The sequence below is a fragment of the Macaca thibetana genome, chromosome 8, assembly GCF_024542745.1.
Source record: "Macaca thibetana thibetana isolate TM-01 chromosome 8, ASM2454274v1, whole genome shotgun sequence".
NCBI classification, from domain to species: Eukaryota; Metazoa; Chordata; class Mammalia; order Primates; family Cercopithecidae; genus Macaca; species Macaca thibetana.
The window spans coordinates 58111508-58125978 of NC_065585.1; the positions used below are offsets into that span (position 1 = coordinate 58111508).

At 35.3% G+C, this 14471-nt stretch overlaps 1 protein-coding gene across 1 annotated transcript in view; it reads right to left on the reverse strand.

Annotated features, from left to right (window-relative positions):
• CNBD1 (cyclic nucleotide binding domain containing 1) overlaps nt 1-14471 on the reverse strand; it is a 594524-nt gene that overhangs the window by 540656 nt on the left and 39397 nt on the right. Inside the window, exon 3 of the mRNA XM_050801223.1 lies at nt 10763-10876. Coding sequence (XP_050657180.1) covers nt 10763-10876 — 114 coding nt within the window. The remainder of the gene's footprint in view (nt 1-10762; nt 10877-14471) is intronic.

Here is a 14471-nt window from a genome sequence, read left to right on the forward strand (position 1 = left end):
TGTCTCTACTAAAAATACAAAAACAATCATCTGGGCATGGTGGTGCATGCCTGTAGTCCCAGCTACTTGAGAGGCTGGGGCATGAGAATCGCTAGAACCCAGGAGGTGGAGGGTGCAGTGAGCCAAGATCGTGCCACTGCACTCCAGCCTGGGTGACAGAGTGAGACCTTGTCTCTAAATAAATAAATAAATAAAGTTAGCTGGGCATGGTGGTGGGTGCCTGTAATCCCAGCTACTCAGGAGGATGAGGCAGGAGAATGGCTTGAACCCAGGAGGCGGAGGTTGCAGTGAGCCAAGTTTGCACCACTGCACTCCAGCTTGGGTGACAGAGTGAGATTCCATTTAAAAAATAATAATAATAATAATGGTCGCAGCCAGCACCAGAGAAAGGCAGGCTCCCAAAAGACAGAAAACACCTGAAACTAGTAATCGGCAGTTTTCTAATAAGATTCCAGTAATTGAGTGAAGTGGACTTACACGTACACATTATGAGGTAAAATGGCAGAGTTTAACAGGTATATGACTTTCTAGGGACATTCAACTGGTAAGGGAAGCCTCAAGTGAGCATGCATACAACTCTAGTAAACACACTGTGCATGCTCACCTCCCAAGTGTCAGCAGGCCACTGTGGATGCAGACAGCCCACCCCAAGGGAAGAACCAGGGGAGAAGGAATGCAGGACCCCAGAAGTATGCCAGCGTATAAAACTCCAAGTCAAAGGTCAAACAGCACACTTGATCTCTCCTGTTGCCCACTTGCCCTCTTCTAGGTGTACTTTATGTCTTTTCATTCCTGCTCTGAAACTTTTTAATAAACTTTCACTCCCACTCTAAAACTTGCCTCAGTTTCTCCTTCTGCCTTATGCCCCTTAGTTAAATTCTCTCTCCTGAGGAGACAAGCATTGAGGTTGCTGCAGACCCAGACAGATTTGCCACCAGTAACACCTCCATTTTATATCTTCCTCTTACTTAAAGTAATATTTTTCCTGCTCTATTCTCTATGGCACATGGGATACAAGGAAGGAAACAGTCATAAGGGAATATATATCAAAAGTTAATACAAAAATATTATCTTCATTACATATATTTATCTCCCTACAGTATCTGTAACATCAACTAGAAAATGGAACCTTAGATTAATAGAGCTAAAAGGAGAACTGACTGTCATCTACCTGAGCATTTTATTTTAGATATAAGGTAACTAACGTCCAGATAGACTGACTTCTCCAAAGTCATATAGTTACTGAGTGGCAAAATAGACACTATATGTCAAGGCAATGCACATTCACTCCAATGCACTCTTAATTATTAGCTGGATTCTACTCATCTGAATTTCCAAAGAGTTCTTATACATCTTGTCTGGAAAGTTAATTGTATATGAATATATCATTATGAAACCACCATTGCAAAAATTGTAACAGTGAGAAATTTATGGCAATGAAGGAGGTTTGATCTGGCCAACCCTCATCTTGCCTTTGGCCTTCAAGTTGCCCTTAATTGTCCCTGGGCATGGGACAAGCTACCTTTGGGAGATATTTAGCTTATAGTTTAAATGATAATAGCCCTCCCCCAAAACTCAACTGCATTTGTAAAGCTAATGGAAGACCACAAGCCTAGGAGGATAGAGGAGCCTGAATTCAGCTAAGGTGTAGACATAAACAATTGCCAGCCATTATGCTGGAGGTCACAAGACATGTAACTTCTCCAATTATACCTGAAGGTTAACATCACTATTGTAGAATCTCAAGTTGGCTTTTTGATACGTCTTTTCAGGTTTTTTGCATGTCTAATGACACTATGGCTCTACCAGGACCCGCCAACTGCTCCTATGGCCCCACCCAGAAGCCATTCAGCACGCAGGAGGACCATTTCCCACATTCCTATGGTTGCATCCACAATTAATAAGTAGCAAGCACTCATTTCCTAACTACCCATAACCCTTCCCCCAAACTACCTTTGAGAAACCCTAGCCCCCAAATTCTCTGAGAAACTGATTTGAGTAATAATAAAATTCTGGTTCCCTGTTCAGGTGGCTCTGCATGAATTAAACTCTCTACTGCAATTTCCCTGCCTTGATAAATCAGCTCTATCTGGGCAACAGGCAAGAAGAACCCATTGGACGGCTATAATTATAATCTTTTTTCTATACTAGACATGTGCCATTTTGAGTTAAGCATCTTTCTTCTTTACTATTCCATTTGATACATTTGCTCAAGCATTCAATTCATATGAATCAACTATTCTGCTCCTTTTTCTGAGAGTGCACTTTAGATAAAATAATATTGATTTTGTGAAGTATATAGTTTAAGGAAAGTGTAGATTAGGTAGATACCATCCAAGTTTTTTTTTCATTTTTATTCATTTGAACTCTTTACAAGAAGAAACTTCTTCACTTAATATTATATATCTGACTTTTAGTTTAACATTTTCTTCAAAATTAACCAACTTTCATTTTGATTAATTGAGTAATCTGAATACAGTCATATGTTGATTAATGATAGAGATACTTTCTGAGAAATGCATCATTTGGAAATTCTGTCATTGGGTAAACACCATAGAGTGTGCTTAACGAAACATAAACGGTATATCCTGTTACATACCAAAGCTAATATGGTATAGCCTATGACTTCTAGGCTACAAACCTGTACAGCATGTTACTGTACCAAATATTATAAGCAATTGTAATACAATGGTAAGTATTTATGTATCTAAGCATATCTAAACACAAAAAAGGTAGAGTTAAATTAAAATACAGGATTAAAGATGTAAAATGGTATACCTGTAGAGGGCACTTCCCTTGAATGGAGCCTGCAGGACTGGAAGTTGCTTTGGGTGAGTCAGTGAGTGAGTAGGACATTATTGTACACACATATAGACTTTATACACACTGTATACTTAGGCTACACTAGATTTACTTGTAAAATATTTTTCTTTCTTCAATAATAAATTACACTTTGATTATGGTAACATTTTGACTTTATAAGATTTTTCATTGTTTTCAATGTCTTTACTCTTGCAATAACACTAAGCTTAAAACACAAACACATTGTACAGCTGTACAAAAATATGCTCTGTTTCTATATTTATCTTATAGCATTTTTCTATTTTTACAATTTTTTTTTTAATTTTTACTTTTTAATTTTTTTTTTGTTACAAATACACAATTACAAACATTAGCCTAGGCCTATATAGGGTCAGGATCATCGATATTACTGTCTTCCACACCCATGTCTTGTCCCCCTGGAAGGTCTTCAGGGACAATAACACACACGGAGCTGTCACTTCCTATGATAAAAATGCCTTCTTCTGGAATCCCTCCTGAAGGGACTGCCTGAGGTTGTTTTACAATTAACCTTTTTTTATATATAAATAGAATAAATACACTCTAAAATCACAATAAAAGTTATAGTAAATACATAATCAATAACATAGTCATTTATCATCATCATCAAGTATTATGTACTATACATAATTGTATGTGCTGTGTTTTTATATAACTGGCAGCACAATAGATTTGTTTACATCAACATCATCATAAAAACATAAGTAATATGTTAAAGTATGACATTACAGGCAGCTATGAAGTCCCTGAGTGATAGGTAATTTTTCAGTCCCATTTTAATTTTATGGGACCACCATGGTATATGTGATCCATTGTTGACTGAAATGCATGTAGTGCATGACTGCATATTGGAAGAAGTATTATAGCTAATAATTCAAATATATCATTGGTTTCCCCTTAGCTTCTGCCACATTATTTCTGGTTTACACCTTCTAGAAAAATGTACCCCTCATTGATAAACATTTTGCCTAATATCTACCAATCTAATACAAATACTATAATTGTTAAACTTAATCAGAATTTTTAAAAATTGTTTTGATATTTTAGTGCTGACTAACCCCTTCTGGAACTAAAATGGTCAAAATCTGGTAACATTTTTATAAAAGTCAAACAAAATTATAACAAGCAAGCAGCCTTCTTTGTAAATACTTCAATTTCCACCCCCGTAAAAATGTCACATTTTGCGTAATATTGACATTTTAATATTATTATTCTTCCAGTCTGGGGCATGGAATATCTTCTTACTTTTTTGTGTCCTCTTTAATTTTTTTCATCAGCATTAAAATTTATAGTTTTCCTTGTAGAGACCTTTAAGTTCTTTGGTTAAATTTTTTTCCTAGGTATTTTACAATTTTTGTGTCTATTGTAAATGGGATTGCTTTCTTGATTTCTTTTTCAGATTGTTTGCGGTTGGCATATATAAATGCTACTGATTTTTTATGTTGCTCTTGTATCCTGCAATTTTACTGAATTTTTTTATCATTTCTAACAGTTTCTGGTGGAATCTTTAAGGTTTTCTAAATATAAGCTCATGTCATTTATGAACAAGGATAATGTCACTTCTTTCTTTGTGACTACAGTAAACAATAGTCTATTGTATATTTCAAAATAGCTAGTAGAGAATAATTCAAACATTCCCAGCATAGATCAATGTTTAAGATAATAAATATTTCAACTACCATGATTTGATTATTATACATAATATAAATTTATCAAAATATCACATGTCCAAAAATGCATACATCTATTATGTATCAATAAAAAGTCACATTTGAATAAATATATTTTTAACAAAGGTTTCCATAATGCTTTGGATGCTTATTATTTGTTTCTTCAATTACAAATGTTTCCTTAAACTTTTGATATAGGAGCTAAAAATAAATTATTTAGGCAGATAGTGAGGGTGAAGGAGTCCTCGGCAAGGCTTGCCTTTTAACAAAAAGCGGCCCCCAAATAATTTCTTTTCTAACAAAGAGCAGCCTGAAAAATCCAGCTGCAAACATAGATAAGCAAGCTAAAAGCTTGCAAGGTGAATGCCAACAGCTGTGCCAATGGAAAAGGGCTACCTGGAAACCAGGTATGTTCAACACGGAGGCTCCATCTTCCCTTTTCTTTGTCACCACATGTACACTAAGTAGAAAAGCAGGCAACATGGTGAGGTAGAGAACCCTTCTGCATAATAAAAGATTAGGGTGAGGTAGCCAGATTCTTCGCGGGCTATGCAAACAACACACCTAATCCTAACCAGTTCTTTACGCTATGCAAATGGCATACCTGGTCTGACCAATTTTTTGTGGCCTATGTAAATCAAACACCACCTCCTCAAGCTCATCTATAAAACCCCCTGCACATTACTGGGGACCAGAAGACCCACTTGAGACCCCTTCTCTCTGCAGGAGAGAACTTTTCCCTTTCTTTTGTCTGTTAAACCTCTGCTCTTAACCTCACTCTCTTGTGTCCACGTCCTAGTTTTCCGTGGCCGTGGAACAACAAACCTTGGTTATTACCCCAGACAATGAGACCACTTCATTTCTTTTTCACTCCTGACATAAATTGACCTAAACACACATTGATGAAAAATCTATGTCTTTTCTTATTGCTTAAAGGGTAGATATTAAATTTATTGAAGTAAACAATGTAGCAATTTTTTAAATCACTGTGACTTTATGTATTAATGTATCTTACACCTAGGAAAGCATTCATTATTTACAGTGGCTATCTTCTTTGTGCAGGATGCTCCCCCTCCCCCATTTCTTTTGCTAACAGGTTCTATGCCACTGGGCAGCCAATCTCAATCCTTTTTCAGGATTATTCTGGCTGAAAAAAATTCCTTTTTATCTCCAGTGTTAGAGGTGTTACAAGTTCAAAACTCCTGGTAACGATGTTCCCCGCCACACGGAGAAAGGTCACAATCACCAAGAGAGAATTGGGATAATCTACAAATATGAGCAGGGATGAGAAGTAGAGGTTTGACAAGCACTCCAGATCTTATAACCCTTTTCTCTAAGGCTGGCTTTTCCCATCCTCCAGTAGGTTAGGTGAATCAGTAGGCAACTTTTTTAAATGTTCCTCAAGGGAACTTATGTTCCTTTGAGTCCAATTTCTATTACAATTCAAAGTCTGGACTAATTCATGATCTAATCTAAAAACTGAAAGATGAATTCATGAAGATAAATTGTGCTTAAATAATTATTAGCAGGATTATTGCTTAAGGCTATCTCCCTTGAGAAGATCTGACTCATAAACTCTAGAGGAGCAAGGACCATATTCATCTTACTCTACACTACCACAGTGCCTGCTATATAATAGCTACTTGGTAAATAATTGGATTAATTAATAAAAGAAAGAGTTGAATGTCAATATAGAAAAGGGTGGTTATACTGTCCAATTTAACACAAAATCGGAAGATTTCTTGACGCCAGAATGTTTCTCTTCTATGTATTTAAATCACAAACATCATGACTTTCTATCTTAAGCCAGGGTTCTCAGATTTTAAAAATATTTCTCATCATAGTACTGAGAATAAAGTTTGGAGAGTACAAATTTGAGTAAATGTTCAAAGGCAAACAGATTGAGCTGTAGTTTACATATTCTGGGTAAAAATCACTGCAATATTTATTTAGGAATTTTTCAAGTGTAGAAAGTTACAATTACATTTAAAAAATGTAAACTATTTACCAAATTCACTTTAACAGCACTGTTCTCAGGAAGCCATCTAGCTTTATAATACTTCCAAGACTGTCATTAAAAAGTAAATGAAAATATCAAAACAGTAAAGTTATAATTTTTGTGAAAAAGAAAGTTCTAAAATAAGCATAGAATAGGTTGAAAGCAAAAGGACTCCCTAGCATTTTTTTTAAATTAGTACATTTATAATTATGTATTCTAAACATAAGATATAGATGTAAATCTGAGATTATGCTCCATCTTTCTGTAATGAGTAAAGATGGCTCAAAATGGCAATCACATTTTGTTGTTGTTATTGTTTAAAAAAGATGACCATTATGTTTATTGGGAACAGGTAAGTCAATTATTGTACAGTATCATCAAAAAGAATTATTGGCCCTGCACGGTGGCTCATGCCTGTAATCCCAGCACTTTGAGAGGCCAAGGTGGGCGGATCACAAGGTCAAGAGATCCAGATGGTCCTGGCCAGCATGGTAAAATCTCGTCTCTACTAAAAATACAAATTAGTTGGGCGTGGTGGTGGGAGCTGGTGGTGGGAGCCTGTAGTCCTGGGAGGCTGAGGCTGGAGAATTACTTGAACCTGGGAGGCAGAGGTTGCAGTGAGCTGAGATCCGGCCACTGCACTCCTGCCTGGGCAACAGTGCAAGACTCCCTCTCAAAAAAAAAAAAAATAGAATTCTTAGGATGATAATCACAACATTGTTCATTTCATCTAGCCATTGGAATATGGTTAATCATTTCATTTCACAGCCCCCTTTAAACATACTGGTACTTTATATAAGGTGAAGTTTCCATCTTTTTGTTGCTGTTGTTTAATCTATTTGAAAAATGGTGGATTTCTTGACAGATGGTATAATGTACCTAAAACATCACTGCCATCAATAGTGCATGATAATAATGAAAACAAGTACAATTTAAAAGTGTTTTCAATGCATAACTCTGAAGTAGGGGATCAATATTGTCTGTCCTCCTTTTCTGAGTGAAAACTGAGTGTGAGTTAACAGACTTCTTTCTTAAAAGTCATGTTTCTGCTATTGAGTGAAACAAACACACAAAACCAAGTCTTTTGGGTCAAAACTGAGTGTTCTTTTTAAAACAACACAGCTTCCTCTCTATTTGATTTCCTACATATGTGAATATGCCAAAAATTTACTTTCTTATCAATCCATGAATAAAATAGCAGTACTTCCTCTTCTTATCCTATTCTTCAAGTTTTGTTCAAATAGAATTGTTTCTCAATGTCTCAGCCAGGTCTTCTGCTTATTTTCATTTGTGTGCCTTGCTCCATATGGACTTAACGTTTCTATGTAGCATTTCTCCTAATCTCCTTGAACATGTCTGTCTTCCTTCAATATTTACTAAATGACCTGGCATCACCAGCTACCCACAGCCAGGCAGGTACCTTATTTGCTATTGTAGCTATCACATAATATTTGTGTTAAATGAATTATAGTGTTAAATATGACAATGATAATAGGTAAATATTGTTGATGAATAATTGTAATAGTGTAAATGTTAACAGTGTAGGTATTTAGTGTCTGCTAACTTGCAAGTTTCCTCATCAGTTTTATTCCTTTAAAAGATTCTTGGATTTACCTAAGCTCAGTTTCTATCATCAGGGTATCTATAGATATATCACATTGAATGAGGGACCCATGTATACTAAGCTAAGAAGAAAATTCACAATTTTCTTAATATATTTTAGGAGATTCTATTTAATTCAATTTAAGTTGTGGTTTTGTTTCATTTTGTTTTGTTTTTTGGGGTTTTTTGTTTGTTTGTTTTTTTAATAGAGTCATGCTCTGTCTCCAGGCTGGAGTGCGGTGGTACGATCTTGGCTCACTGCAACCTCCTCCTCCCAGGTTCAAGCGATTCCCCTGCTTCAGCCTCCCAAGTAACTGGGATTACAGGTATGCGCCACTATGCCTGGCTAATTTTTTGTATTTTAGTAGAGGCAGGGTTTGACCATGTTGGCCAGGATGGTCTCGAACTCCCAACCTCAGGTGATCTGCCTGCCTTGGCCTACCAAAGTGCTGGGATTACAAGTGTGAGCCACCATGCCCAGCCCCTAATTTTCTTCTGAGCCTCCACTTTCTCTCTTCTAATCTTATCCCATGTGCTTCATATAGTGTCAACAATATTCCCCACTCTTCAGGTGGACATGCAATTCAAGATTGGCAAATTCAGCACAGTGACAATCCAGGGATATGATATAATTTAATTAGAGGTTTCAATGAGTCTCCTGCTGGGCCTGTTTCAGAACACCTCTGTTCTCACCTGAATAATAAAATAAATCAATGTGGTCTTCCCAGACCTATTACATGATATGTGAAGATGAAACCAACCCAGCAAAGAGGAGGCAGAGATACAGAGAAAACTGAGTCCCAATGTCATCATTTAATGGTGAAGTTAGCTCTACAGCAAAACATTTCTAAAGTGTGATTCTTAAAATTCCCCTTGATTCTTAAGCTAATTTTATTGGCTTTTCAGACACTTAAACAAATCTTAATTAGTATACTGTATCTTCCTAGTTCTTGTGTATTTGGCAGTCCACTCTTTATTTTCACATTTAAACCACAGTTTTACTGTTAAAACACATTTGGGGTCTGTCTCTTTTCTTAAAAATATAAAGATGGTATTTCATTACCAAGTATGTTGACAGCCGCTGGGTGCCTCCCTGTAGTCCTCTCAAAGTTTAATGTTTTAACTAAAGAAGCAGACCACTGCTGGTAGATTAGTGAATAAATATGGGGGCAAGATGAACATATCAGCTATCTATAAAGGCTCTTGGTCCCTTATTCTATAGACAGAGCTATATTTACAGGTCTCTTTCTAATCAACGAGATTAGAATAGAAATTGAGTATACTTGGAATAAAAAAGTACAAAATATTTTTATTAGATATTTCTAGAGTGATGTTAATTTGATAAATCACAGTATAAGCATTGTATGATCATTCCAGGCAGGCTTACTATCTAGGGATGTAGTTTGATCTACATGACAGATACAGTGTTGGAAAAAGTTATATTTGAATTTCTGTTTTTATAAGATTTTATTAATTTAACAGAATTGTTCTTGAAAAGGCAGAGCAACTCTATCTCTCAGAGATTCTTCCCAGTCAACTAATATGATATGTTTCACATAATACTGCCCTATGGCTATAAAGAAAAGAAAGGTATGGGATAATGAAATAGATCTATGTCTCTCATGCTGATATCTTCCAACCCCTGGAAACATATTTGTTACAACAATTTTGTTTGAATTTTTACATTTGTATTGTTGATATAAATAAATGAAAACATATTCTTGATCAACTCCCTTACACAGCCAGTAAGCAGTTTGCCCATGGGGCAACACACATCTACTACTCACAATTATGGGTCAGTCCCTCTGTTAAATATCAGAAATAAAAATACTGACTAGTAAACACACAAGCAAAATACAGTCTTACAGATACGGCAATACAAGTTATTAGAGAGTACGGCAGTGGGGTAGCCAAGGATGTCAAGAGGTCAACTCTACTTGAATAGTATGGGGTAGGAGGTTTCCATATCCACTGTAAGATACTTAAGGAACAACAAAGAGAAGTGAGAATGCCTTTCTAGGTACTGCACTGATATAAGAACCTTACAGTTCCACTGGGCCCAGGGACAATTTGAGAGGAGCTGCATCACAATGTGATCTGGCAATCCATCTTCATCCTTTACTGAGAGGGCAGTTACACCTTCTGCAACACCCTTAAGTAATCTCATTGTTTGACTTTAAAAACACATAAAGCACATCTAAATACAGGTCCACCTAGAAGCAGGAGCCAAGTAAAAAAGGCTTCACAAATGCCTTTTAGTGCCCCACGACTTTGTCATTTATACCTTGATACACGACACACCTCCGAATATCCTCCACCCACAAACACTCTAATCCTTTCCATTGGGAAGTTTCTCATGAAATTTTGTAGAATATTTTAATCCCTTTCATAAAAACTGCTATTCATTAGTAAAAGGTAACAATTCTTTGACAAAAAGTTTAAATAAATATGATCCTTAGCAGTGGACACATATTTTTGCTGAACAAAAAATGAATTTACCCTTACAAACTAATTTCTGTTTCCTTGGCTGCTCCCTAGTGTAGAGGGCTGGAAACTGGTCAAATATTTTCAGTATTGAGTTCCACTTATGTGAGCACAAGCACACTCATACACACTCATCAACCTTGCTTTCAAAAGAAGGTATCATTACCTTTGTTCCTCCTGTTTGAAAAGTTTAGGAAGTCTGGTTTTTTGGTGCAGGAATACTTTAGGATATTGCTTCATAAATGTATCGTGAGGTGATAAGGTATTGCTTATACTCTGGCTTAAAAAGAAGACAGAAATTAAATTGTAAGTGTCGTAGGATAACAGCTTCCAAGAGAAAGATTTTTAACTTAATATATACATATCAATTCTATACTGAATATTTAGTCTAAGAAGTAACTAACAAAAATATAAAATATCAATATTTTGTGCTTTAAAAATATCCAAATCTCAGTGAGAAACATTTTAAGAAATACAAAATGTATGATAATATATGATAATATCAATGTAAAAAATTTAATTTTTGAAGTTGTCTTTTTAAAACTCATATTTCTATAATTGATTAAAGTTTTATATAATGTACTACAGAATTAAAATCCCTCTAAAATTATTTAAAATAGTTTCAATCTACATTACTAGAGAGAATATTTATCTGAATCTTTGCCATCTTGTATTAAAATCTCATGCAGTATTTTTTAGGTCTAGGGTAAAGATGTGTTACAACAAAAGATCAGCATTTTCCAAATTCAGATCACTGAAATTACCTAAGATGCTTTTTGTAAGTAAAAATTTCTGATCCATTTATTGATAATCATAAACTCCAACGGTAGAGCCCTGGGTGGGTTTCTCTTTTTTAAATATATTCCTCAGGACGACTCTTATATGCAGCTACAGCTTGATCTATGGCAAATACCAAAAATGCCAATAAGCAAGATCCAGAGAATAGCAAATTGTCATTAAATGTTAGGTAATGATATTTGTTTCTGGAAAATCCACCACATTCAATTTTAAATTGACAACACCATGAAAAGTTTGTCAATTTTTTAAAAAATGCTAAACATTCATCTTGAGGGCTTATTTCAATAAGTATAAAAAATTGTCGTACTTCAAACTGAACAGTGACAAACATCTTAGCCAATAGTTGCCACATGACAATGAACACAAAAATCCTCAAGAGAAGGCTTTTTTAAAAAGTCTTTTTCATTTTTATTGTAAATAATAACAACACATTCTAAAATATTCATAACAGCTTTTTCTTCTCTTGGATAATGTTCCTAAAACACCATATTGACGCTTTACACAAGACAAATTCTACATACTTTAAAAATCTTATTTAATGTAACTTAATTGATTCAAATAACACAATATGATGTGATTTTCTATATTAGGCATTTTTATTCATTTTCTCACAGTGTAGAGATACATTCACCAAGCATCAAATCTTTTTAAAATCTGACCACTGATTTATTGGAGGCTTCCCAGAAAAAAATTTTTTGTTGTTTGGAACTCACATTCTACAATCATCTATTTTACACATCTACCTGTTTTTCACTGGATACTTGTTATATTTGAATCATTGTACTAAGATCTTTTACATTGTTTTGTATTATTGCACATTTATATAACCTGACAACATGTTTTATTTGAGTTACTTTATTGACCCTTCTGCACAAAAAGAAACTGCAACTTTAATAGTTTGCCTAATTCATATAACTAAGAAGTGGAGGACACAGGGTACAAATGAAAACTAAATTGACTCCAAAACCCATTATTTTAACTGCTGGGATATTCTACCCCCCAATTAATAAAACATAATTAGTTCTTGCTATGTGCCAGGCACTCTTCTAAGTAATGTATATGCATCTTACTTGACTGTATTAACTAGATACTCCTATCCATTTTGTTCCCAAAAAGATGCTGAGGTTCAAGGAGTACAAAAGTGTAGACATATGCAGCCTATACTATAAAACTTGGAATCCTATTCCAATCTGTGATCTGGTTAGATCATCTTTGGAGTGGCTAAAAAATTTATTCCCAAATACTAAGACTTTTACCCAAGTCATTTTTTATATGTATAACCTTAGTTATACTTACATACTTTATGTATATAACCTTAGTTAGCTGCCTCCTTCACCTAATTCTTGAGAATTTCCAAGATGTGGTTGGTAATGTACATGGATTCAGTGTTTAGGATCTGGGTCTCCAAAAGTAGTATGTCCAAAAAGTGAAATACGTGGAAGGTTGAAATGGAAGAGTCAAATACTAGAGCTGGAGATGACATGATTTTCAGATTGAGCCCCTAAATGACCTGTAATGCTATAATGTATACTCTATGTTCCAAAAATGTAATGTAGAACATATTCCTACTTCTGAATCTCTTGTTGAAACAACAACATATGTCTGTGTGTTCAGTAGAAAAGTATTATTGTCTAAAACCATGTGAAATCTGTAAATAAATGTATCTAAATATGGAATATAGAAGTAGCTGAGGGGAAACATAAAATAATTAGCATGCCAGAGACAAAGAAATGTTTAGAATTATGGTAGAGTTGGACAGTAGATCATGGACCTAAATACCTATTTCACCCTTCAACTCTGTCCTGAAGATGTTTTTTGTGATTTACCAGGCTATGAGTAAATACTACCCATGGACAAAGAAGTTGCCACTTCATTGAAGCTTACCTGCAATGAACTCATCTATAAGAAAATAACTCCAACTTCCTCAAGCAGATGAAAGGGAAATACATTCAAAATATATAGGTTTACACAGCAGAACTCTAGAGCACTCTCAGGATTCTCTATATACAGGGATTACAAAATTAAATGCTTATCATATCCAAGCAAGTATCATAAGGTGGGAACTGTGGTAAACTGAAAAGACCATGTCCACATGGAGGGACCTGTGACCTCGCCCTTAAGACCACATGTATTAATAGAAGTTCAATGTGTTCAGATCCTGTAGTTTTCTACAGAAGTCAGAAATCTGTACTCTCATGTAAAAATGTCTTATTTTTAAATGTTAATAACTGCTATGGATTGTATGGTTCCCCCTCTCCCAAAAAGGCGTATGTTAAAGCTCTAACACCCAGTGTGACTATATTTGAAGATAAATGCAGTCTCCCTAACTACAAGGGAGGTTGGTAAATGTAGTCTAGCCCTGTGCCGAAAAAGAAGATAAAGTTTGGAGGAGCATACGGAAGCCTTTAAAGTAGACATAAAACCACTGACTATATTAGATTTGGATGTATTATTATTTAGAAATGTGTTTGTCATTTTACAGATAAGGAAATGATGCATATAAAGTTTAAATTACCTGCCTATGCTTATATAACTAGCAAAATAAGTGAACACATTCCAATCATCTTGCTCTAAGATTAAGGGTCTTCCATTTCTCATCATAGGCACAATCTAGTAGAGAAGGAAGGAAGGAACACGTCGTACTGTCAGGTAATACTACCGAGGGCTTTAAGTGATCACCCTTCCCCTGTTCTAGGCTAATCTACTTGGTGTTCTCATGGCTGAGTTCTACCCAGTGGAATATAAAAGAGAAGGCAGAAGGATGTGCCAAAAAAGATTCTTCCACAGAAGATTCTCAAGGTCCTTTTCCCTTCCAGCTTGATGCAGAGGAACAAGGTGGCCTTGGAAGCCACACAATAAAGACTGAAGAGCAAATGTTTAGTAGAGGCTTGAGTTTCTAAACTAAAAGAACAAACTGTCAATGAAAAGCACCCCTTTATAGCATTATGTGGGAAAGAAATAAAATTATATTGTGTAAAGCTACTGAGATTTAGTGTTTATCTATAGCAACCAGAAATACCCTAATGCAATATTTCTTCTGCATCTCATTCAGTTTTGCTCATATGTCTGAAAACATA